Source organism: Ceratotherium simum, chromosome 33 (genome assembly GCF_057802395.1).
Source record: "Ceratotherium simum simum isolate JZ-2026a chromosome 33, ASM5780239v1, whole genome shotgun sequence".
Taxonomy (NCBI): domain Eukaryota; kingdom Metazoa; phylum Chordata; class Mammalia; order Perissodactyla; family Rhinocerotidae; genus Ceratotherium; species Ceratotherium simum.
In genome coordinates, this window is record NC_141932.1 from 12,301,381 (window position 1) to 12,325,386 (window position 24,006).

The 24,006-nt window shown below is 56.0% G+C and overlaps 1 protein-coding gene across 1 annotated transcript in view; it reads right to left on the reverse strand.

Annotated features, from left to right (window-relative positions):
* The window catches only part of AP2A1 (adaptor related protein complex 2 subunit alpha 1), a 32,926-nt gene that overhangs the window by 3,466 nt on the left and 5,454 nt on the right, over nucleotides 1–24,006 (reverse strand). Inside the window, exons 2-15 of the mRNA XM_087421344.1 lie at nucleotides 17,641–17,709; nucleotides 17,343–17,485; nucleotides 17,008–17,201; nucleotides 8,353–8,482; nucleotides 7,694–7,795; nucleotides 6,514–6,622; nucleotides 3,249–3,399; nucleotides 2,754–2,922; nucleotides 2,497–2,634; nucleotides 2,021–2,203; nucleotides 1,534–1,631; nucleotides 987–1,218; nucleotides 728–895; nucleotides 488–651 (exon numbers count right to left, since the gene is read on the reverse strand). Coding sequence (XP_087277470.1) covers nucleotides 488–651; nucleotides 728–895; nucleotides 987–1,218; nucleotides 1,534–1,631; nucleotides 2,021–2,203; nucleotides 2,497–2,634; nucleotides 2,754–2,922; nucleotides 3,249–3,399; nucleotides 6,514–6,622; nucleotides 7,694–7,795; nucleotides 8,353–8,482; nucleotides 17,008–17,201; nucleotides 17,343–17,485; nucleotides 17,641–17,709 — 2,050 coding nt within the window. The remainder of the gene's footprint in view (nucleotides 1–487; nucleotides 652–727; nucleotides 896–986; nucleotides 1,219–1,533; nucleotides 1,632–2,020; nucleotides 2,204–2,496; nucleotides 2,635–2,753; nucleotides 2,923–3,248; nucleotides 3,400–6,513; nucleotides 6,623–7,693; nucleotides 7,796–8,352; nucleotides 8,483–17,007; nucleotides 17,202–17,342; nucleotides 17,486–17,640; nucleotides 17,710–24,006) is intronic.

Genomic DNA, 24,006 nt, shown 5'->3' on the forward strand with positions numbered 1-24,006 from the left:
AATGTGCCGTCACCCCCTGCCCCTCCATCCAAGGACCCTGACTTTCACTCCCATCCAAGTCCTTGCCTCTGCGGCTCATCAGGACCCTCCCTGGGGACACGAGAGTCTGCCCCCCAACCCCCTGAGGCCACCCCTTACTCAGCAGCTGGCGCTGGGTCAGCCAGCAAAGCCATGGGGCTCTCAGGGGCAGGCGGCTCCAGCTCGCTGGGCCATCCAATCCCAGAGCAGACAAGAGAAGACAGGCGTGGCAGGCAGCCAATCCCAAGAGGCAGCGAGAAGGCGGGAGAGAGAGAGGAGGGATGGAGAGAAGGAAGAGCAGGCTGAGACACAGTGACAGAGAGGACAACAAAGGGGGCCCAGAGTGGCCCGAGGGAGGGAGAAGGCGAGGGAGGCGGCAGCCAGGACAGACAGAGGCACAGGGCCAGGGAGGAGCGAGCTGGGAGGGGCAGACAGAGAAGGGGTGGCCAGGGCCCACCGCGGTTGGTACCTGAGGAAGGCCTCCTCGGCGGTGGGCCCCAGGCTGGGCTGGGCGGCCGGGCCGTCGGAGAAGACGTCCACCAGGAGGTTGCCTGCACCCGAGGGGGCCTGGGGGGCCGCTGGCGGGGGGGCTGCCCGCAGCCCCAGGAGGTCGGCGGAGGGTGAGGGTGTCGACTGCAGGAGGGCAGGTAAAGGTGAGAGGTGACCCCTAGAGGGCCCGTCCCCGGGGACCCAGCCCCGTGGGACTCACCACGGTGCTGGGGGTGGGCTCTACACCCCCATTGATGTCGTTGCTGCTGGGGTCCCTCCGGCCGTCGTCCAGGGCGCTGCCGGCCCCCGGCCCCTTCTTGCGTTTCAGCTTGGCCAGGATGGACGACTCGCGCTCGGGGAAGGGCGGCATCTCCTCCAGCACCGTGGCCTGCGGGGTCGGGGGCGGCAGGGGGTCAGGGACAGGCGTCGGCTCCGGAGAGCAGGGCTGGGGGCGGGCGCGTGGGGACCGGGGCTCTGACCAGGACGTCCGTGCTGGCCACGGAGCTGAGCGTGAGGTACTCGACGGCGCGCTGCTGCAGCTCCACGTCGGCGTTGCGCAGCTGGGAGCCGGCCCGCAGCACGCCCTGGATGGTGGCCTTGGTCTCGGGGAAGAGGTTGATGAACTTGATGTAGGTGGACAGCAGCAGGGCCCGCGTGGCCACGCTGCACAGGTGGAACTTGGAGTGCAACAGTGAGAACTGCACCGGGGGGCTGCGGGGCGCGGGCGTCAGCGGGCGCCGGCTCCACCGGCCCTCTCCCCGCAACCCCAGGAGCTCCCGCCTCCCAGAGGGGCCCTGCCCGGGCCCCTGGGCCTCCTCGAGGGGGCCGCTGTTCCCCAAGGCCTGGGGCAGCGGCCGTCACAACGCTCTGTCCCAGAGGTTCCTAAGAGTTGGGGTCTCGCTCAACCCCCGGGGCGGTTGGTGCGAGGGGCCGAGTGGATTCCTAGGAGCCCCATCACCACTGGCCTGGAGACTCCTGGGTCCCCCAGCCCCAACCCTTCAGACGTGCACGTGTTCACCCTCTCACCTGGAGCGGGGGTCCCCAGCGATCAGGTTCCCAAACTCCCCAAGGATATAGCCGCCGACCTTCACCATGTTCTCATGACAGGCGGGGGCCTGGAGCGCCTGCAGGACCGGGGAGGACAACAGTGAGCAGCGCCGCCCTGGCTCAGGGGCGCTCAGGGGAGCCAGGTGCCGTGCTAAGCCCTTGACTCGTGTTAACTTGTGGAACCTTCACGACTCTATGACATGGGGGGGTTATAGATGGGAAACTGAGACACAGAGTGGTTAAGGGACTGGCCCATGCCCACACTGGTAGTAAAATGGGGAGGCACTGGGCCCCCTTTTCTGGGGCAGAGGGAGTGGGAACTTGCTGAGATGTGGGATCAGCAACTCCACACTGGGCGCCCCAGCCCCGCTCTGAGGAGGAAACAGGACGGTGGCCAAGCTGGCTGGCCCCAGCTGTCCTTGCTCTGCCTCGATGCCCATCATGGCAATGAGGTGGGGGTGCTGACCTCAAAGACGGTCTTGGCGGCATAGCCCTGGACGTCATCGCGGTTGGTGACGATCTGCAGCACACGGTACCACACCTCCTCGCTCACGTAGTCACCCGCGATGCGGATGAGGTTGAGGATGGTGTCCACGTACCAGCTGTAGTCCACGGCGTACTTCTCGGCCAGGATGGCCACCTTCAGGACCTGCCGGCCAGGGAGGGAGGGTCTGTGTGTGTGCGTGTGTGTGCCCACGGGGAGTCAGGGGGTGGACCCACCCGGATCTGGGCTCACCACTGTCCCCATCTGGAGACCTAGGAGTCCAGGCCCCCAGCCCCTCCTCTCCCGGACCCAGGGGCCAGTCCCCCAGCCCCTCCTCTCTCGGACCCGGGAGTCCGGGCCCCCAGCCCCTCCTCCTCCCTCAGACCCAGGGTCCAGGGCCCCAGCCCCTCCTCCCCCAGACCCAGGAGTCTGGGCCCCCAGCCCCTCGCAGGACTCACGATCTCTTCTCGGATGGCGTAGTCAGCCGTCTCCAGGTACCGTAGCATCTCTGACACGATCTGCTTGGCATTGCTCCGGTCACACATGGCGTAGAGGAGGTCGGCCGCACGCTGCCGCACACTGACATCCCGCTCCGTCTGAGGGAGGAGAGCAGGTGGGGTGTGTTCTACGCTCTGTTCTGGCATAGGGCTGGCCACTCAAGCGCCTCTCTGAGGGGACGGAGGAGACAGGCCGGGTTGGTGTGGAGAGGGCGCACCTTGAGGGCATTGATGACGGTGTCGATGTGGGTCTTCACGGCCTCATGGGAGAACTCAGAGCTGGCCAGCGTGCACATGCTCTCCAGCGCCAGGTACCGCAGGTTGGTCTCCCGGTGCTGTAGGAACTGGCCCAGCTGGTTACATGCCCGCACCAGGAGGTTGGGCTCACTGCCGACGAGTAAAACAGAAATGGGGACGTGAGGAGGTAGAGGATGAGGGCCACGCTGATCCATCTCACAGCCCCTTGGGACCCAGGTCTTAACCCCGGCCCTCCACCTCAGTCATGACCACTCCTGGTGACCAGGACGTCTGGGCTCTAGAAACCCAATAAAGACCCAGGAATTCTGCCTCCTAGAAGGGCCCAGGAACAACCTGGCAGGGTAACACTTCACACCTTCATCGTCCTCCTACCTAGAAGTCAAGATTCCCAGACCTACTCCCCTCAGACCCAGGAGTCCGGGCCCCCAGCCCCCTTCCCCAGCCCCGGCGGGTACCTATCATAGTGGATGATGAGGCTGATGGTCTCGAAGAGGATGGCGTTCTTGGCATTGGAATGCTGGACCTTCTTGGACTTGGGGGGCTCCTGGGCCTTGTTGAGCACGGTCTCCAGACACTCCACCAGCCGCCCCTTCACAGCCGCATCCTCTGGGGAAATGGAGGGTGTGCCCCAGGCTGAGACTGCCAGGGGCAGTGGCCACGCCACGCCTCCCAGCTTCCATGGGAAGGCCATGGCCCTGCAGCTGTGGGCCGAGGTCTCTGCTCCCTCAAGCCCTCTCTGGGTCCCCAGGTGACCAGGGGAGGTGGGAGAGGGCTCACAGAGGACACCTCTCCAGACCTGGGCTCTCGTCCTGCTCTGCTCTGACCCTTCTGGTCAAGAAGCTCTCCCCGTGAGCCTCAGTTTCCCCTTCTGCAGCATTGATGCTCTTTAGGTTTCTCACAGAGCAAAGAAAGCTCCAGGAACCTTCCCCAGAGACAACCCCAAACCCAGGCCTTCCCAAGGAGTGGTCTGAGTGCTGAGCACCCCCTGATCAGAATGCTTTGCCATCAGTCACCAATTAGCAAAAGACCCCTGTGTGCACACGTGGGCCGGGCCCCATGCCTGGGGGTTGGGAATTCAACAGTCACAAAGCTGGGCCACCACGAGACAGACAGACGCCAACTAGAAGCTCACACAAACCCGGTAACTGCCATTCCCTTGAATGTGAGGCAACACCAAGTGCACAGAACAGCCGTCGAACATTCTAGCAAAAACTGCTGCATCCAGATCTATCAGGCAATTCACGGGACAGAGGACCGAGCTAAAGGCCACAGGCAGCAATCAGCCAAACCCAGAAGGTGGACACCCTGCGCCGCAAGACTCTCCTGGTTTCTTCCAAAACAGGTAGTGGGGGCAGGGGGACTACTCCAGACTAAGAAAGAAAACGACAGGGGCCAGCCCCGTGGTCTAAGTGGTTAAGTTCGCCGTGCTCTGCTTCGGCAGCCTGGGTTCGGTTCCCGGGCACAGACCTACACCACTTGTCGGCAGCCATGCTGTGGCAGCGACCCACATACAAAATAGAGGAGGACTGGCACAGATGTTAGCTCAGGGAGAATCTTCCTCAGCAAAAAAAGTAAATAAAGAAAAAGAAAAAGAAAGATGAAAAAAAAAGATAAATTAATTAAATCAAATTTAATTTGTGGTCCTAGATTGTACTGTATTTTTTTTTTTTAAGCCATAAAAATAATGCTGTAGACAACTAGGGCAGTTTGGCGCCTGGATAACCAATGACATGGTGGGGTTATTCTGAATCTTCTACGTGTGATGAAGGCACTGTGGTTTTGTACAGGATCCTTGGTCTCAGGAGACCTCTGTGGAAGTATTTCGGGGGGGAGAGGTTATGTTATGATAGCAAACAAGAATGCAGATACAGCAAAGTGTTAACAAGCCCAGCTAAGTCCAAGGAGAGAGCGTCTGGGTGTTCATTACACTGTTCTCACACGTTATTTTTATTTTTTTTTTTTAAATTCCCCCCCGCCCCACGCCCCAGTAGATAGTTGTATGTCATAGCTGCACATCCTTCTAGTTGCTGCATGTGGGATGTGGCCTCAGCATGGCCAGAGAAGCAGTGCCTCGGTGTGCGCCCAGGATCCGAACCCGGGCCGCCAGCAGCAGAGCACGTGCGCTTAACCGCTAAGCCATGGGGCCGGCCCACACAAGTTATTTTTATGTCTGAAATTTTTCATAATAAAACACTGGGGTGAAAGGGGGTAATTCTTCCAGATGAAAAGAGACTTATTAGAAATAATAATTCTATCCGATACTTGTATCTTGATTGGATCCTAGTTTGAACCGACTGTGAGAGACATTTTGGGGAAAATTAGAAAAATCTGCAGTGGGTATTAGAGAATCGTTAATTTTAAGTGTGACCGCAGAATTGCTGCTGTGAATGAAAATCCGCATAGTTTTTAGAAATGTGTAACAATGTATTTAAAGGTAAAACATTATGATATCTGTAATTGACTTTGAAATACTTCAGAAAAAAATAACAAAATAAGAGCATGGACACAAAGGTGTGACAGGTCCTCTCTACTTGTCTGTATGTTGGAAAGCTTTTCATAATACGGTGTAAAAAAAATTACTTGGAAATAAATCAGAGCTAGCCTCTCCAGCCCTGCTCCGTGTGCTCGGGGCCAGGCCGCCATTCCTACAAGGCAGGAGGTCAGAGTAGGTGAGATGCCCGCCTGGGGCACACCCCAAAATTATGGGGTGGGGCTTCTGAGATGGAAGTGTCTCCAGAATGAGACAGAGGCCCAGAGAGGGCGAGAGGTTTCCCCAGGGCCACACGATGAAATTCATCCCTGACTTGCACAGGTTGGGAAGGGCCTTTGGTGTCGCCTACATCATACACTCAGTTACAGCGTGTGCACACGCACACACATAGATACACAGGCTCGCACACAGCTGGCTGTGAAGATTCGGGGCCACACATCAGCCCCTGAGCCACAGCAGGGGCTCAGCCCTGGCTGAATCGAAGGGAATTGGTTCATCAAACATCTGTGTGCTGAGCTTCTCAGCACAGGCTCCCTCAGAACTGCTCTGCGAGGTCAGACAGCCAAGGAGACGGAGCTCAGAGGGAGCCCCGGCCCACGTGGTGGAGGTTTAGAGCAGATTCTGCAGTCGGGCGCTGCCTCATCTCCAAGCCTCAGTTTCCTCGTCTGCATGTTGCAGGGACGGCTCTCCGTCGCCAGCTCTGTTGGGAGGGCACAGCCACCCCCGAGCAGTACCTGGCTCACTGTAGGCGTTTCATCGACGCCAGGGGTCGTGCCCAAGAGCAAGGAGGACGTGAAAACCCCTCATAGAGCTACGCTAAGTCAAACGCGGGGCCTGCAATTGCCCCTGACCTGCTAAGTGACCCTGGGCCAGGAGCCCCCTCCAGGCCTCGGTTTCCTTATCTGCAAGACAGGCGTGATAACAGCCCCTATGTGACTGGGCTCGAGCACACAGGCAGCTTCGCAGGGGCCCTGGCCCACAGCAGGGGCTCGACAGACACCAGCAGTTTGTCCATTCTTTGTACTAAGGGGGGGCCCCACTCTATGCTGCTCCCCGCCTCACACAACATACTTATCCTGGAGCCTTCCCGGGCGGGCTCTGGGCTCAGGGCTGCCCCCAGAGCAGACCCCCCTCCTCAGAGAAATCCCGACCCAGACCCCCAGCCCTGGGCCCGCCTGCCCCCCACCCGTCGGAGGCCCCAGCTCCCAGCACGGCAGGCTGGGCGGTACCTGGCGGGGGATAGCACTGGAGCAGCCGCAGGAGCTTCACCGAGAGCCAGGGTGCGGGCACGAAGTAGTACGTGTAGTCCTGGAGGTCGGTGGAGGCCGAGGAGACGATCTGGGGTGGGAGGCGGGGGTGAGGCACGGGCAGGGGCGGGGCACACGCTGCCTCCCCAGGGGGTGCAGAACCTGGGGCTCAGGGCGGGATGGAGGGAGCCTCGGGCACACAGCCTCGAGTCACCCGGTGGACTGGGCCCCAAGCGGGGCTGGGTGTCTCTGCCGGTCCTATTCCCTTCCGAGAGTTCCTGACTCCCACTCTGAGCCTCACCCTTTTCTGGGTCCCTGGGCCCAATACAAAGTCAGATGCCACAAAGGCCCGGGGAATGGGTGAGGAGTTAGTGAAGGGCCTGTGACTTTTTTCCCTCATGGTAAACTCCTATTCAACCTTGAAAACCCCTTCTCCAGGAAGCATTCCCACCATGCTCTGTGCTACCTCCACGACAGTATGTGCCCTGCCCCCACTGTCACTGTCTGTCTCCCCCACCAGCCTGGCACATGGGAGTATTTGGATGTGTGGTGAAGGGATGAAAAACTGATTGACTGAACGAGCTGTGGTGTTGTTCTCTCTGCTCAGGAATCCAGGTCTCTTCTTACTTGCCCAGGAAACGTTTGTGTCTACTCCAAGAATCCACTCAGGGATCACCTCCCCCAGGAAGCCTTCCCAGATTTCCAGGCTGGGTTAAGGGCCTCCTCTGGGGGCCTACCATGCCCTGTGCTAGCTCCACAACAGTACAACCCACCCTGTTTGTGATTATCTGTGACTGAGTCTGCCTGCCCTGCCACACGCCCCTCCCTCCAACAAGACAGAGGGCTTCTTAAGGGCCTGGGTGCACCGGGCCTACTCTAACACTTTATACAGACTGAGTCACAGCAGAGCTATGCTATGAGGTCTTCACTGGTATCATCCCCATTCAACAGATGGGGCAAATGAGGCCCAGAGAGGTGAAGCCACTTGCCCAGGGCCACACAGCCAGAAGTGGCTGAGCTGGGATGAACCCAGCTCAGAGCCTGAGTTCAGAACCACCAGGCAGGGCTGCCTCTCAGGGAGAGCGGGGGAGCCCAGACAGGTGCCCCAGGGCACAGGGAGGCCAGGGCCACCGCCTGCAGCCAGCGCAGAGACCACACCCACCCGGCTCAGGCGAGACACGGCCAGGGAGATGCACGTCTTGAAGTCGTCTGGGTTTTTCTTGCAGAGACAGGTGATGAGGCTGACAGCTGCTGTGACCACGCCCTGCAGGGCAGACACGGGGCAGGTCAGGGCCCGGGGATGGCGACGGGGACGGAGTCTGGGCTGCGGATCCGAGAGCAGACTCGGGCGCACACAGTGTGGGGCTGTGGCAGGGGTGCGTGTGGGTGTGCACAGGGGCCACAGGGGGTGTTTTGGGGATCAGGGACCATGGCTGGCACTGACTGGGGTGCCTGCAGTGCCCTGGACCCTTCTGTGCAGAGATTTCCAGTCTCTTCCTATTAAATTACTCAGATTTCCAGGGGGGGAGCAGAGGGTGGGCGTGTTGGGGGTGGGGACAGAGGTCGAGTTTCTGGCTGGGCAGGCGATGGGCACTGGGAGAACCTCTGGGTGTCAGGGACAGAGGTGGGGGTTTGTGGGCACCTGGGTGGGTAGTGGGTACTGGGGACACTCGAGCAGGTCTCTAGGTGCCCGGGTGAAGGCAGGGGCGGAGGTGGGGGCTCCGGGCATCCAGGTAGGGTTGGGGCAGAAGTGGGACTCCCTGGGCAGCCAGGTGGGCATCAAGCGGGGGGGTGCCTCTGGGCACCGGCGCGGGGCCTCACCATGTGCTGGTCGTTGAGCAGGTGCACCACGCGGGCCGTCCACTCACCCATGGGCACCAGGTCGGGCGAGGCCTTGTAGAGCCGCAGCAGGCACAGGGCCGCACTCTGCTTCACGCTGTCCATGCTGTCTCTGTGGGGAGGGGGTGGAGGGTCAGTGCGACCCCAGCCCCACACACCTCCCCTCCTCTCTCGCTCCTCCCAGGAAGGGTGGCCAGTGAGAGGCAGCGAGAGCCAGGCGGACCCAGGATCCGATTTGGGGTGCTGCCCTCGTCCCCCGCCAGGCCTCAGTTTCTTCATCTGCAAAATGGGCTGCATCTCAGTAACCTCGTGGGGTCACTGGCAGAGCAAAGCAAGGTGTCCAGCCTGGCTCCGCACCTTCATTCATTTACCGAGCATTGATTGAGCGCCCACTGGGCCCCAGGCACTGCTGAAGGCGCTGTGCATGGAGTGGCGGACAGATTGGTTCAAACATCTGTCCCCACAGAGCCTACGTTCCAGCCAGGCAGTCAGGGTCCGAGCTCACACACCGGATACTGTCAGGGTCAGTGCACAAACAAGGGCAGGAAGGAGCACCGAGGGCCGGGGACGCTATTTCGGAGGGAGGCCTCTCTGGTAAGATGCCAGGGGAACGGAAATCTGAGTAACTTAATAGGAAGAGACTGGAAATCTCTGCACGGAAGGTCCCGGGCAGAGGGAACGGCCTGTGCGGAGGCCCCGAGGCAGGTGTGGGCCTGGGTGTGGGAGGAGCAGAGCGGAGGCCCATATTGGGGGAGAAGGCTGGAGAGGGGACGGAGAGGGACAAAGGGCCACACTGCAGGGCCTCTGCTTTTATCTAGCGGGAGACGGAGTTGCTACAGGTGACAAGCGGGGCAGCAATGATCCTCACGCAACAGCAGTAAAGCTACCCCCCAGGCCCTCTGATGTGCCCGGCACTGTCACAGGCGCTCTGTGTGGACTAACTCATTATTTCATCCTCCCAACAAACCAAGAAAATAGGTACTGCTATCCTGACTTATGTTTTTAAAGGGTCCCTCTGTGGCCGTGTGGAGAAGAGACTGGGTGGGTGGGGGTGTCGAGGGCAGATGCAGGGAGGCCAGAGAGGAGGTGACAGCAACAGTCCAGGCAGGAGACCACGGTGCCTCAGACTGGGCTGCTGGCCGTGGGTGAGAAGTGGTTCCATTCCGGAGACATCTTTTAGGTCAAAGCAACAAGACCTGCTATGAGCTGGAGGAAGGGTGGGGAGGGAAGAGGGGACAAAGTAAGCCTCGAGGTTCTGACCTGAGGGACCTGGTGAGTGGTGACACCATTTGCTGAGTGGGGGCCTGGGGCAAGAAGAGGGGGCGCTGAGTGGGAACCCAAGTCCGATACTGGACATAGATGGAGTTGACAGGCTCATGAGACACCCAGGGAAGAGGGTGAGCGGGGCCCTGCAGAGGCAGGGCCGGATTCAGAGTGGCCAGGGCTGGAGTCCGAGGCTGTGTGGCCTCCGGCACATCCCTTTCCCTCTCTGAGCCTCCACAGTGTCCTCCGTAAAATGGGGACCCTGTTCCCCTCTTCAGAGGACAGGAAGTCTGTGGTAAGCTGAATAAAGGCCCCCCGAAAGATGTCCACATCCTAATGCTCAGAACCTGTGAATACGTTCCTTTGTGTTCAAAAGGGACTTTGCAGATGGGATTAAATAAGGATCATGAGATGATGCTGGATTATCCAGGTAGGACCAATGAATCACAAGAGTCCTGAGAAGAGGGAAGGAGGAGGATCAGAGTCAGAGAGAGATTGTAAAGACGGATGCAGAGATCAGAGAGGAGAGAAGATGCTACGCAGCCGGCTTTGAAGCTGGAGGAAGGGGCCACGAGCCAAGGAATGCAGGCAGCTCTAGAAGCTGGAAAAGGCCAGGAAACAGATTCTCCCCTGGAGCCTCCAGAAGGAACCAGCCCTGCTGACACCTTGATCATAGCCCAGTGAGGCTATCTTGGACTTCTGACCTCCAGAGCTGTAAGAGAATCTGTGCGTGTTTTAAGCTGCTAAATTGGTGGTCACTGGTTAGAGCAGCCACAGGAGATGATACAAGCACTTGTTAGCACAGCACCCGGCAGCCAGCGGGGGCCCAGCTCAGGGGGCTGACTCCGTTCCCCGATCAGTGCCCAGTTCCCAGCATAACAAAGAGCATGGAGCATGATGGTGTCCCAGAAATGCTCCCCGGGCTCTGGGGTCAGACATGCCTGCTTCAAGTCCTGACCTGTGGGTGCAGTTTTAGGGTAAGTCACCGACCCTCTCTGATGAGCAGTTTCCTCCTCAGGAAACGAGCACCCTCATAGGATGTGGGGGATGAAGAAATGAAACTGTCTATCAGAAGCTGGCTCGACCTCAAGCCCAGAGGGGGTGCTGGGAGCTGTCATGACCACCCAGGCTGTAGCCTCGAGGTGAAGGTTTCCCAGAAAGGACCCAACAGAAGCCTGAGCAAAGGGCACAGGGGGACCTCCCGGGAGGGGTGACCTGCACGAGTCAAAGGCCAGGGGAAAGATGTTTCACTGGATGTGCAGGAGAAACTCGAATTACAGCGACAGAGTGGCTGTATCCTCCGTAAGCCAGGCAGGTACACGCGTGTCAGCCAGGCCAGGGGGCCTGGAGCCCCCGTGTGGACACGGGGACAGGCCCTCGGAAGAGGAGCTGGGCCACCTCTGCTCAGGGAGCCGCCGTCAGGGATGCAAGACCAGCAGCTCCGCTCCTGGAGGCCCACCTTGGGGAAAGGCGCACACGCGTGTTCACGGTGACGGTCGGCACAAGGACGTTCCCTCCCTGACTGTCATCAAATTAAAACTGGAAACAGCGGGAGGCCCGTCCACAGCAGTGCTCGATTAATGGTGGTCTTTTCACCATCGTCCTCACAGCTCACGAGCCCTCCCGCCAGGCCACGCTCTGTTTTCGAGCTTCCACATATTAAGTGGTTTAATCCTCACCACAGCCCTCTAGGGAGGTGGATTCTATTCTCATCTCCGGTTACAGGTATGGAAACAGCCACTCAAATTCCAAATGAAGGTACAAGAGCTATTTATCAACGTGGTTAAGTTAAATGGAGACCGAGATCCCGTGTAGGGAAAGTTTAAAGCTACATCATATAGCGGTGTGTGCCCAGGCACACGAGGACGGAATGCACATGGGAATAATAACCACCGAACGCAGGGCACCGGGGAGGAGGGGAGGATGGAGAGACGACGTGAGGGACCGGAGGGGAACTCACCTGTAACTGTTTTCCTTTCTTTTTTATTTATTTATTTATTTTTTTGTGAGGAAGATCAGCCCTGAGCTAACATCCATGCTAATCCTCCTCTTTTTGCTGAGGAAGACCGGCTCTGAGCTAACATCCATTGCCAATCCTCCTCCTTTTTTTTTCCCCCAAAGCCCCAGTAGATGGTTGTATGTCATAGTTGCACATCCTTCCAGCCACTGCATGTGGGACGCGGCCTCAGCATGGCCAGAGAAGCAGTGCGTTGGTCCGCGCCTGGGATCGGAACCCGGGCCCCCAGTGGCGGAGCGCACACACTTAACCGCTAAGCCACAGGGCCGGCCCTGCTTTCTTTTTTAAAAAAGGCGTGATACCTTATGACCCAGCAATTCCGTGCCCAGGCATCTACCCAGGAGAACTGAAAGTTCACAGAAATGTATTTGCACATTGTTCATAACAGTCAAAAGGTGGAACCCGTTTAATGAATGAATAAATAAAATGTGGCCCATCCATACAATGGGATATTATTATTGGGCCATAGAAAGGAACGAAGCGCTGATGCATGCTACGACGTGGATGAGCCTCAAAAACATCATGCCAAGTGAAAAACAGCCAGGCACAAAAGGCCACATATTGCGTCATTCCATTTATCTGAAATGTCCAGAATAGCAAATCCACAGAGACAGGAAGCAGATTAGTGGTTGTCGGGGGCCGGGGGGAGAGGGAATGGGGAGTGACTGCTAGTGGGTATGGGGCTTCTTTTTGGGGTGATGAAAATGTTCTGGAATTAGATAGTGGTAGTGGTTGCACAACAATGTGAATATACTAAAGACTACTGAACAATACATTTTAAAATTGTTAAAACGGTGAACTCTGTTATGTGAATTTTATCTCAATTAAAAAAAAAATCTCGGGGCCAGCCCCGTGGCTTAGCGGTTAAGTGCGCGCGCTCCACTGCTGGCGGCCCGGGTTCAGATCCTGGGCGCGCACCGATGCACCGCTTGGCCAGCCATGCTGTGGCGGCGTCCCATATAAACTGGAGGAAGATGGGCATGGATGTTAGCCCAGGGCCAGTCTTCCTCAGCAAAAAGAGGAGGATGGGCAGATGTTAGCTCAGAGCCGGTCTTCCTTACAAAAAAAATAAAAAAAAAAAAAGTTCCAGGCCAGCCCTGTGGCTTAGCGGTTAAGTGCACGCGCTCCACTACTGCCGGCCCAGGTTCGGATCCCGGGCGCACACCGACGCACAGCTTCTCCGGGGCCGTGTCCCACATACAGCAACTAGAAGGATGTGCAACTATGACATACAACTATCTACTGGGGCTTTGGGGGGGGGTGGGAAGAGGAGGAGGATTGGCAATAGATGTTAGCTCAGAGCCGGTCTTCCTCAGCAAAAAGAGGAGGATTAGCATGAATGTTAGCTCAGGGCTGATCTTCCTCACAAAAAAAAAAGGTTCCTCCATGCCCCAGTCAAGGCCAAGTTTCCAGTGTCAAGAGCCTGCCCTGGGCCGGCCCTGTGGCTCAGCGGTTAAATGCACGCACTCTGCTGCTGGCGGCCCGGGTTCGGATCCCGGGCGAGCACCCACGCACCACTTCTCTGGCCATGCTGAGGCCGCGTCCCACATACAGCAACTAGAAGGATGTGCAGCTATGACATACAACTATCTACTGGGGCTTTGGGGGGAAAAAATAAATAAATAAAATCTCTAAAAAAAAAAAAAAGAGCCTGGCCTACACTCAGACGACCCCAGCCTAGCCCGTGACTTTGGCAGGACATGGCTCCTCAGTGTTCACTCCCTGGTGTGACACTGGGACATCACCGATGCTCATGTGTGTCTGTCACAACTGGCCTCCTTCTCGGCCCTTGGAGGCGCCAAGCTCTCCCTGTTCAGGGTGGCCAGCAACCTCAGTCTCGCCCAAGCCAATGGTGACTGCCTGTCCTTGTCTTAAAGAAACTGACAGCAGCATTCACCACGACTGACCACTCCCTCTTCTGTGGAAGTTTCTTCCCCAAGCTCGGAGCCACAGCCTATTCTGCATTGTTCCCCCATCTCCCCTGCCAGACCTCAACATGCTGGGCCACCCCGGGGCTCAGCCTTTGGTCACTTCTCTTCCCTGCTCACATCCTTCCTGAAGGACCTCATCTGGCTGTGGCTTTAATTACCATCCATCCTGTGCTGTCCAATACATATGGCGGCCCCCAGCCATACGTGGCTCCTAAGTACTTGAACTGTGAGTCCAAACCGAGATGCGAGGTGTGTGTAAATTACATGCCAGTTTCACAGACTCAGCACAAAAAATATTGTAAGATAGCACGTGGATAGTTTTTATGTTGCTCCAATGTCAGAACGAAAATATTCTGCATGGGGGCCGGCCCTGTGGCTTAGCGGTTAAGTGCGCACGCTCCACTGCTGGCGGCCCGGGTTCGGATCCCGGGCTCGCACCGATGCACCGCTTCTCCGGCCATGCTGAGGCCGCGTCCCACATACAGCAACTAGAAGGATGTGCAGCTATGACATACAACCATCTACTGGGGCTTTGGGGGGGAAAAAAAAAAGGAAAATATTCTGGATGGATCAGGTTAAATTAAAACATTAAAGTTTGTTTCACCTGTTTTCACTCTGTCTAATGCATTGACTAGAAAAGTCAAAGTATGTATGTAGCCTGTGTTATATTTTTAGCACACAATGAAGATCTCACTCAGCCCTCTGTCTCTGGCCCTGACTCCCCGCTGTCCAAACACCTACCGACGTCCCTACTTAGATGTCTAATGGGCATCTCAAATCAACATGGCCAAACCCAGCTCTGGATCCTCCCCTCCTTACCTGATTTGCCCCTAGTCTTCATCATTCAGCCACCTGTTCAACTTCCCTCCACTCTCTTTCACACCACGTGTAATCTGTCCTGTCAGCTTGGCTCCCAAAACATACCCCTCTCTTGGCTACCTTCATCACGACAATCCAGGTCCCAGCCACCGTCACCTCTGACCTGGATGGCAACGGATGTCTCAATGGTCTCCCAGCTGCCAGCCTTGCCGCCAAGGGTCTATATTTCCGCCTGTGATTTCTTGGGCTACTTGAATCCGAGGATCAGTCTTTATCATTGGTTCTGGAGTATTCTCAGCCGTCATCTGTTCAAATAGCGCCTCTGTCACATTCTCTCCTTTCTCTCTTTCTAGCGCTCTAAATAGCGTTACGTTAGACTTTCTCTGCCATGACTCAACCTCTCTTTCTAAATTTTCCCTCTTTCTTTCTCTGGGCTGCGTTCTGATTAATTTCCTCCGTTCTCCTGTCTGTTGACTAATTTGTCAACAAATTAGTTGGGCTGGGTCTACTTTGGCTGGGTCTACTCTGCTAGCTAAACTAGACCACTTAATTTTTTAAAAATTTCAGTGATATTTTCCATTTCTTTTTCAAATCAGCTTGCGCTTTGCCCGGACGTTTAAGTCATTCTCACATTTCTTGGCACATACTAAACATACTGAGTTTACGTTCTGTGTGAGAATTCCAATTCAACGGTTATTTGCGGCTTTCTTTCTGCTGGTTCTCTTTCACAGTGTCTTACGTCTCGTGTTGAGTGAGTTTTGACTGTGAGCTGCTCGCGTAACTCGGAGCTTCATCTGTGGAAAGCTTTGAGGCCTGTGGTGAAGGTGGGCTTCTCCAGAAAAGGCTTGTTTCCTTCTGTCGGGCACTGGGCTACTACCACTTTGCATCACTTTGAACTAAAGCTTGGCTTAAGGATTTGATGACCTGGCTAGGCGAAAACCTGGCTGAAAAGCAGTGTGTGGGCTGCTCTGGGCCAAGGTTCGAAACAGGTCATTTTGCTTACAGTCCCCAAGGGGGTTTATTTCTAGGTCACCCACACTTTGAAGTGTGGCCTCTGGAACCTCTCCTTCAACAAGCTTTGTCTTGTGTTCCCAGAGGCTGTGGGGCCCCAAAACCAATACCTGGGTTCACCCAGTTCAGCAAACGCCCTCGAAGCAAAATCTGGCTTCGGCACTCTGCTCATCTTCCCGGGTGCCAGCCTTCTCTGAGCTGTGGCCTGTGTTCCTTATTTTCTTACTCGCTCACGAATACACTGAAGAATATTTCCTTCCCTCTTTTATCAAGCATTGATAGTTGGGTTTCAGTGAGAGCATCAGTCAGGAATCTAGTCCACATGTTGCCAGAAACACAAGTCCTACCTTCTCCCACACTAGGCCGAGCGATCTTTTAAAAATACAAAGCCGATCATGTCATCCACCTGCTTAAAACACACCAATTGCTTCCCATTTCAATTAGAATAAAATCCAAACTCCTCTTACTCTCTCTCTCTTGTTCACTGCACTCAAGCCATAGACACTCTCTTGGTTCCATGAATGTAGAAAGCTCATGCCTACCCCAGGGCCTCTGCATTTGCTGCTGCTTTTGCTTGGGACCCTCTTTCTCCAACTTTTCTGAATGACTATCTTCTCATCATTCCAGTCTAAGAGTAGTTGTCATCTCCTTGCAGAGGTCCTCCCTGATGAGTCTAAGCAGCCTCCCCCATCACCCCCACTGCCCCTGACTACTCTATTCTTCAGAGCATCTGTCACAGTCTGAAGTCATCTCACTTCTTTGTGGATGTATGTGCTGTTCAGGTCCCCCCAGATGTAAGCTCCCCGAGGGTGGGCACAACAGTCCTGCTGCTCACTCCTGCACGCCCCCCATGCCCACAACATTGCCCAGCACAACGGGCACTCAAGAAGTATTTGCTGAATGACCTCCTGCCTCAGGACGATCACACTGACCCCACCACCCTTCGTGCCTTTCCCCTTTCCACAGCCAACGACGACTCCTCACCCAGGTCTCAGCCTGGTGCCACTTCCTCTGAGAAGCCCTCCCTGATGCCCCAGGCTGGGTCAGGCGCCCCGACTAAATGCCTGTATGGGTTCCTGTGCCCCTTAGCACGGTTCTGGGAGGAATTATACATTTCATCCTGCAATTATTCAGGCAACGTTTATCTCCCACTCTGGACCGTGAAGGCTGGGCGGACGATGACCGTGTCCATTTCTGGTCATGGCTATATTGCCAGCAATCAGCGTGACGCCTGGCCCATAGCAGATGCTCAACAGATGTTTGTTGAGTGAATGAATGGAGAGAAGCACAAGTTCTGGAGGGCTGTCACCAACATGAGTTAAGGTTGCCACCTCTTCTATACTAGATGTTGAAGGGCAGTTAATCAGACAGACACCCCACTGGCTTTGTTGGGAGGCGGCCTCCCACTGTTGAGTCAGCACGGTGAGATGAGAAGAGACAACCAGGGGCTGCCCCCAGAACCATTGGGGTCCAAGCCCAGTGTTATCCCACATCCTGGCTGGGAGACCTTGCACAGGTGACACCACCTCTCTGACCCTCCAACTCGGCCAGGCCTTGTCTCCCCTGTCCCCCCCGCCCGGGTCTCCAGTGCCTCACCCGGCCACCAGGATGCGAGGGATGTCAGCGGCGAAGGCCTCGCCCATCTCGCGGCTGCCCACGTTGGCGATGCAGTGCAGGGCCAGGCACATGAAGGTGGGGTTGCGGCTGGCCAGGTCGTTCTTGATGGCGTTGTTGATGAGCCGGATCAGCTCGGAGTTCGAGTTCACCAGCACCGAGATGAACAGGTAACCCTGGGTGGAAGGGACGGGGCACTGGGAGCCTTGTGGCTAACTGGCCCTAGGCCCCAACCCTCACACCCTGCAGTCTGCACTTCCAGCTCCTCCCCCCTCAGACCCAGGAGTCCAGCCCCAGCCCCTCCTCCCCAGACTCACTATCTGTTTCTCCGTGTACTTGTTGGAGCTCAGCAGGTTCACGGCCTCCATGTGCCCAAAGTCAATGTCGTGGCCAAGCAGGAAGATGAAGAGCAGTTTACACACATATTTCTTCTTACTGTAGCCATCCAAGGCTTTGTCCCCTGGGGCCAGAGGAAGGAGGAAAGGGGAGGCAGAATGAGGATCACACCTAGAAGCTTCAGGAATCCTGGCCCCCAGCCCCTCCTCCCTCAGACCCCGGGGTCCAGGCCCCCAGCCCCTCCTCACCCAGACCCAGGAGTCTTGGTCCCCTGCCTACCTTTGAACTTGGAGCGGATGTTGGCCAGTTCCTTGTTGATTCTCTTAATCTCCGCCTCCTTGCTCTTACCTGGGGAGAAGGCAGGGCGGGTGGTGAGGGTCCCGGAGAGTTGAGCCACCTGCCCTCCCTTTCCTTGGCATGGCCCCCCCGACCTGGAAGGGCACACCCTCTCCACCCTGGGGCCCCGGGCCCTGGGGCTGAGACCTCCCGGGCCCCCTCTCTAGCTGGGAGCTTCAGGGAGGTGAGAACCCCGGCTCATTGGTCTCCACAGCCCAGAGGAGAAGCCCGGCACACACTGTGGAGCAAACCCTGACTTCCTCCCTCCTCCTCCCGCTCTGGCCCCTAAACTGTCCTTTCCCTGGGAGCTCCTGTCCCCACCCACAGCTCTGGTTACCCTGCACCAGCCCCCAGCACTGGCCTGGCAAGAAACATGTGATGAATGAATGAATGGATGGATGAATGAATGAATGGATGGATAAATGGGTGAAGAGCTCAGCTGCCTCCCAGCTGTCCCCCAGGACCCTCACCCCTACCACATCCCCACTGAGCTCAGCGTCTCCTGAGTCCTGCTCCTCCCCCAGGTTCCCAATCCCAGAAAGGTCTCACTATCCACCCAGTCACCAGGCCAGACTCCTGGGTGCTGAGATCCCCCCTTCAACCTGTTGGTCCTCTCCATCCCCATGGCCCTGGCCTCATCTTCTCCCGCCTGGCCCCTGGACCCACTTCCTCCCCTCCTGGCCGCCAACCTCTCCCCGCCCTGTGTGTCTGCGACATCCTCCACTTCTGACAGGATCCACTTAGGGGACGACTCTCAAGAGCCTTCCCCGACCCCACCGGCTGGCCCCGTCTTCCCCTGGGCTCCCTGATGCCCAGGCACCCCCATGGAAGCGCGATCTGACTGCAAGGTGCCCGGCTCTTGGCCGCCCTCACTGCCTGCTGTGTCGCTCCTCACGGCCCCCACTTCCACGCCAGCCAGCCTTCACCATCTCGCGCCTGACAGGCTCCACCGTTCACTCAGCTCCTCCAAACAGAAGCCCGGGCGTCCTCACCCCCTCGCTCACGCCACCGCCACGTCCTCTGGGCTCGCCTTCAGAACCTGTCCCCGGACACCTCCACCGTGACCACCTCCTCCAGACCCGTCCTCACTCGCCAGATCACTGCCGCCCCCTGAGGGGACTCCCCCCAGCTGCAAAGCCCTCTGGCCATGCCCCAGCCACCCTGCCAATGTCACCCCTCAGCACCTTGCTGTGTGTCCCAGCCAACTGGCCTCGGCCCGTTCCAGGGACACTCCACACGCCTTCCTACCTCAAGGGCCTGTGTGCGTGCTCGCCCTCTGCCTGGGCCCATCTCTCCGTTATCCTCCTGTCATTTGGATCTTGGCTCTTGTCACCTCCTCCAAGAACGTTTCCTGACCAGTTCTTTCCTTTTTTTTTTTTTTTGAGGAAGATTGGCCCTGAGCTAACATCTGTTGCCAATCTTCCTCTTTTTCTTTTTTCTCCCCAAAGCCCCAGGACATAGTTGTGTATCATAGTTGTAGAGTTGTAGCTCTTCTATGTGGGACACTGCCTCAGCATGGCCTGATGAGCGGTGAGTAGGCCCACGCCCAGGATCCGAACCAGCGAACCCCGGGCCGCCGAAGCGGAATGCGTGAACTTAACCGCTGAGCCACCGGGCCGGCCCCCTGACCAGTTCTTTAAAGTCAGTGCCTCATTCCTCTGTTGCCATCATTAAAAATAAAATAGTCCGCACTAGCACATTTCACACCATGTAACTATTTTGTTTATCTTTCTTATCTAACCTCAGCTCCCACTCCAGACTATGAGCATTAAGAGGGGGCTTCTAGAACAGTGCCCGGCATACAGAAGGTGCTTAATAAATGTCTGGTCATCTGAAGGGTGGCGACCTGCTCTAGCCACGGCTGTGTCATCCACATCCCTTGGCACGTGGCCAGGCACCTGAGAGCATCAAGTGTGTGCAGAATGAATGAATGAATGAATGAACAAGCAAGCGAGGGTACGTGGTCTCCAACTTCTCAGAAATCCTGCCTCACTTCCTACTCCCAAATTCCTTCTCTAGAAGGCTCCCACAAACCTCACTTCAGCAATCACCGCCTCCAGGAAGCCCTCTAATGGGCACTTCCTCATCAGTGCCAAGCAGACACTACAGCTGCACCGTCCAGGACGGCAGCCATCAGCCAAGTGGCTCTCGAGCACCTGAAACGTGGCCGTTCCGCACAGAGAGGGGCTTTAAGTGGCAAAGACACACTGGATTTAGAAGCCTCAGTGTAGCAAAAAAGAAGAATGTAAAATATCTCATTAAAACTTTTAAAAGATTGATGATGTGTTGAAATGATAATATTTTGTGTGTATTACCTTGCATAAATATATGATTAAAATTAATTTTGCCCATTCCTACTTTTTAAAAAAGTGTGACCATTGGAGAAGTTAAAACTGCACGTGTGGGGGCTGGCGCAGTGGTAGTGGTTAGGTGCACGCGCTCCACTTCTATGGCCCGGGGTTCATGGGTTCGGATCCCAGGCGCGCACCGAGGCACCACTTGTTGAGCCATGCTGTGGCGGCGTCCCATATAAAGTAGAGGAAGATGGGCACGGATGTTAGCCCAGGGCTGGTCTTCCTCAGCAAAAAGAGGAGGATTGGCAACAGATGTTAGCTCAGGTCTGGTCTTCCTCACAAAGAAAAAAACGACAAAAAAACCCCGCACATGTGGCTCACACTGCGTGTCTACTGGACGGCACTGTCCTAGGGCCTCCTCTGGGCTCCCACACTGCTGGGTCACCTCCGTCAGAGCACTGTTGTGGGTGTCTAGGTCTGCCTCTGTCCCCCAGACAACAGGAGCCCCTTGAGGGTAGGGCCAGCGCCTGCCACTTTCCTGGGTAGCAACTTCCCGTTCCAAGGCTCACTGGGTGCCTGAGCACAGTAGAGGCACGAAGACATGAATAAGGGCCTTAAAAGTGCGAGTGGGGCCGGCCTGGTGGCCTAGTGGTTAAGTTCGGCGTGCTCTGCTTTGGCGGCCAGGGTTTGCGGGTTCAGATCCCGGGCGCTGACCTACACCACTCGTCAGCCATGCTGTGGTGGTGTCCCACATACAAAAAACAGAGGAAGACTGGCACAGATGTTAGCTCAGGGCAAATCTTCCTCAAGCAAAAAAAAAAAGAGGAAGATTGGCAACAGGTGTTAGCTCAGGGTGAATCTTCCTCAGCCAAAAAAAAAAAAAACCAGACCCACTCCCTGTCCTTAGCAAGGGGGTGGAGGGCCTGGGGACAAGGGTGGGAGGTCTCTGGAACCCGGGCGATGAAGAGCCAGTACTTTAGTGATAAGTTTGCAGTGGCCTGTGTGACCCCACAGGCCATCTGAGCCTTCATTTATTAATTACACGTTTCCTGGGGCCCTGGCCTGGCAGGGGGCCCCGTCCCCACACCTGAGCGAGATGTGCGGGGATGGAGGTTGCCCGGGCACTGCCTGGGGCCTACGTGGTGGCTGCCAGGAGGAGGGGACATTTGAGGAGAGCAGTGAAAGACGAGGAGGGTTCAGGAGTTCACCAGCGAGGGCGGCCAGAACTGAGCCATGCTGCCGGGGAGCGCCCACCTGAGGGCAGCCCAAGGGGTCAGGACAGGGTGACCCTCTGGGGGCAGCGACCAGCGAGGGCGCACAGCGGCCCCTCAGAACCAGTGCGCACGCTCTGTTCTATTCCTTGCCTGGGATAGCCACACAATTGCTCCAATCACTTGCCTTAAAACTATTCCACAGGGACCAGAAAAAACCCAACAGCTTTTCTAAACGGACTGTACATACACAGTAGCTGCCTAAACTTTATGACAGACAGACGGATGTCTGAATGGCAATTAAATTTCCAAGGCTGGAGCCCTCTACGGTCTTTGTTTAAACTTCTATTAAAAGCTTCGAGAAGCAGGCCAAACTAACCTGTGGTGTTGGATGATGGAGCAGTGGTTAGCCTTGGGGGGCTGGGAGGGTGCCAAGGGGGACACCAGGGAGCCAGGGATGTTGTTTCTGCATCTGGGGGCCGGGTACGCAGCCGTGTTCAGTCGTGGATAATTCACCAAGCTGGACACATATGATCTGTCAGCTTTTTTATAGGTATAGCTATCTCCATTTATGCATATATAAATTAATATATTTGTACATAAATATATATTAATATGTTTTTATAGTGAAGTATATCAATTACATAGAAGACGGTATCAAACAGATATGGACAATTTAAAGAACATTTAGGGGCTGGCCCGGCGGCATAGTGGTTAAGTTCGTGCGCTCTGCTTCGGCGGCCTAGGGTTCACGGGTTTGGATTCTGGGCGTGGACCTACACACCAGTCATCAAGCCATGCTGTGGCGGTGTCCCACGTACAAAATAGAGGAAGATGGGCAGAGATGTTAGCTCAGCAACAATCTTCCTCAAGCAAAAAGAGGAGGATTGGCAACAGATGTTAGCTCAGGGCCAATCTTCCAAGAAGGAAAGAAAGAAGGAAAGAAGGAAGGAAGGAAGGGAGGGAGGGAGGGAGGGAGGGAGGGAGGAAGGAAGGAAGGAAGGAAGGAAGGAAGGAAAGAAAGAAAGAAAGAAAGAAAAAGAATATATGTATGTGTGTGTATATATTTTTAAGTCTTTATATTGTCCCCATCTATTTGATATTGTCTTCTGCATAATCTATATACTTTGCTATAAAAAAAGAATTCACAGAGAGAACAAAGCATCAGGTGTTCAAAGGAGAAGGGGCTGCGGCCCTGGAGGGAGGGCACCCCGGCAGAGTACACACCCTCTGCAAAGACTGAGAGGCAAGTCACAGCCCGGGCGCCCAGAGACAGCGCATGGGTGCTGCTGAGGGTAACGCAGGGGAGAAAGAGGCTGAAAAAGGCTGACAGAACTGGGCTACTGCAAGGAATGCCTTTCCAGCACTCAGGGCCAGCCAGCGACAGGGGGATGAGCTCACCATCACAGGAGGCATGCAAGCCTGTCAGGGCATTTTAAAGGGATTCCCTTATCCTCAAACAGTCCCTGGGCAAGAGAATGAGTCACACGTGCCCTGCCCTTGGGGCACTCGTGGATGGGAGGGGACACTGACAGGAACAAGGGTGAGAATTTTGACAGAGGCAAACACAATGGGGGCTGGGAGGCTGGAATCAGATCCGGGGAGGAAGGCTTCCTGGTCCACAGCTTCTGGGACTTGAGGATCAAAAGATGAGGCTGAAACGGACCAAGTAGAAATACAGGGAAGCGTGCTCTGGGCTGCACCAGCACGTGCAAAGGCCTGGAGGCCAGCACAGCAGGCGGGGCCAGACCGCGCAGGCTCTCCTGTGCTTTCTGAGGGGGCTGGGGAGCCTGGGAGGGCGCGGGCCCCTCTTCTGCCTGTAGCTGCTGCTGTGAGGGGCAGCCACGTGGAAAAGAGGCCACCCCCCCTGCTATAGGTTGGAGCAAGGAACTGCTGACTGCGCCGAGCAGCTGCCCTACCTTGGCGCTTCTGGTCAGGGCAGATAAAACCTTCCCTAAGCATTTAGGCCTCGGCATTGGGGTGGGTCTGTCACTGCCACCAAAGGCATCCTAACCAACCCCGACTCTACACGGGCATTGTCACAGGGAACTCACTGTAACCCGGGTACCTCACTGCGAGACCCTTCCTAGCCGTCCAGACAACCGCTGTTTACAACACAGGGATGTGCTAGGATGTGCCTCCCACACAAGTCCTAACAGCCCTGAGTCCTTAAAGAAGGTTCTGGAAGAGGATCCTTGTTGACTCTGGACCACTATAAAGTCCAAAGCATGTTGGCTCTGAGCTGTCCAGTACAGGAGTCACCGGCCACGGGAAATATGGCTGGTGCTACTGAGGGACTGAGTTCCTCATTTTATTTCATTTGAATAAATTTAAAATTAAAAACTGATCCTCAGGGGCCGGCCCCGTGGCATAGCGGTTAAGTGCGCATGCTCCGCTCCTGGTGGCCCAGGTTCGGATCCTGGGCGCGAACCAACGCACCGCTTGTCAGGCCATGCTGTGGCGGCGTCCCACATAAAGTGGAGGAAGATGGGCACGGATGTTAGCTCATGAGCCAGTCTTCCTCAGCAAAAAAGAAAAAAAAGAGAGGAGGATTGGCATGGATGTTAGCTCAGGGCTGATCTTCCTCACCAAAAAAAAAAAAAAAACAAAAAACCGATCCTCAATTTGGTTACTGGAAAAGTACGTTTGGCACAACTTGGGTACTTTGTGAATCTACTTTTTCAACCATAAGTTTTCGGAACTCTTAATACAGGGCAAGTATTTCCGATGAAAAGGCAGCCTCTGAATTGAGAAAGAAACATAAAGTGTCTCGTTAATTGTTTTTAAAATATTGATTACACATT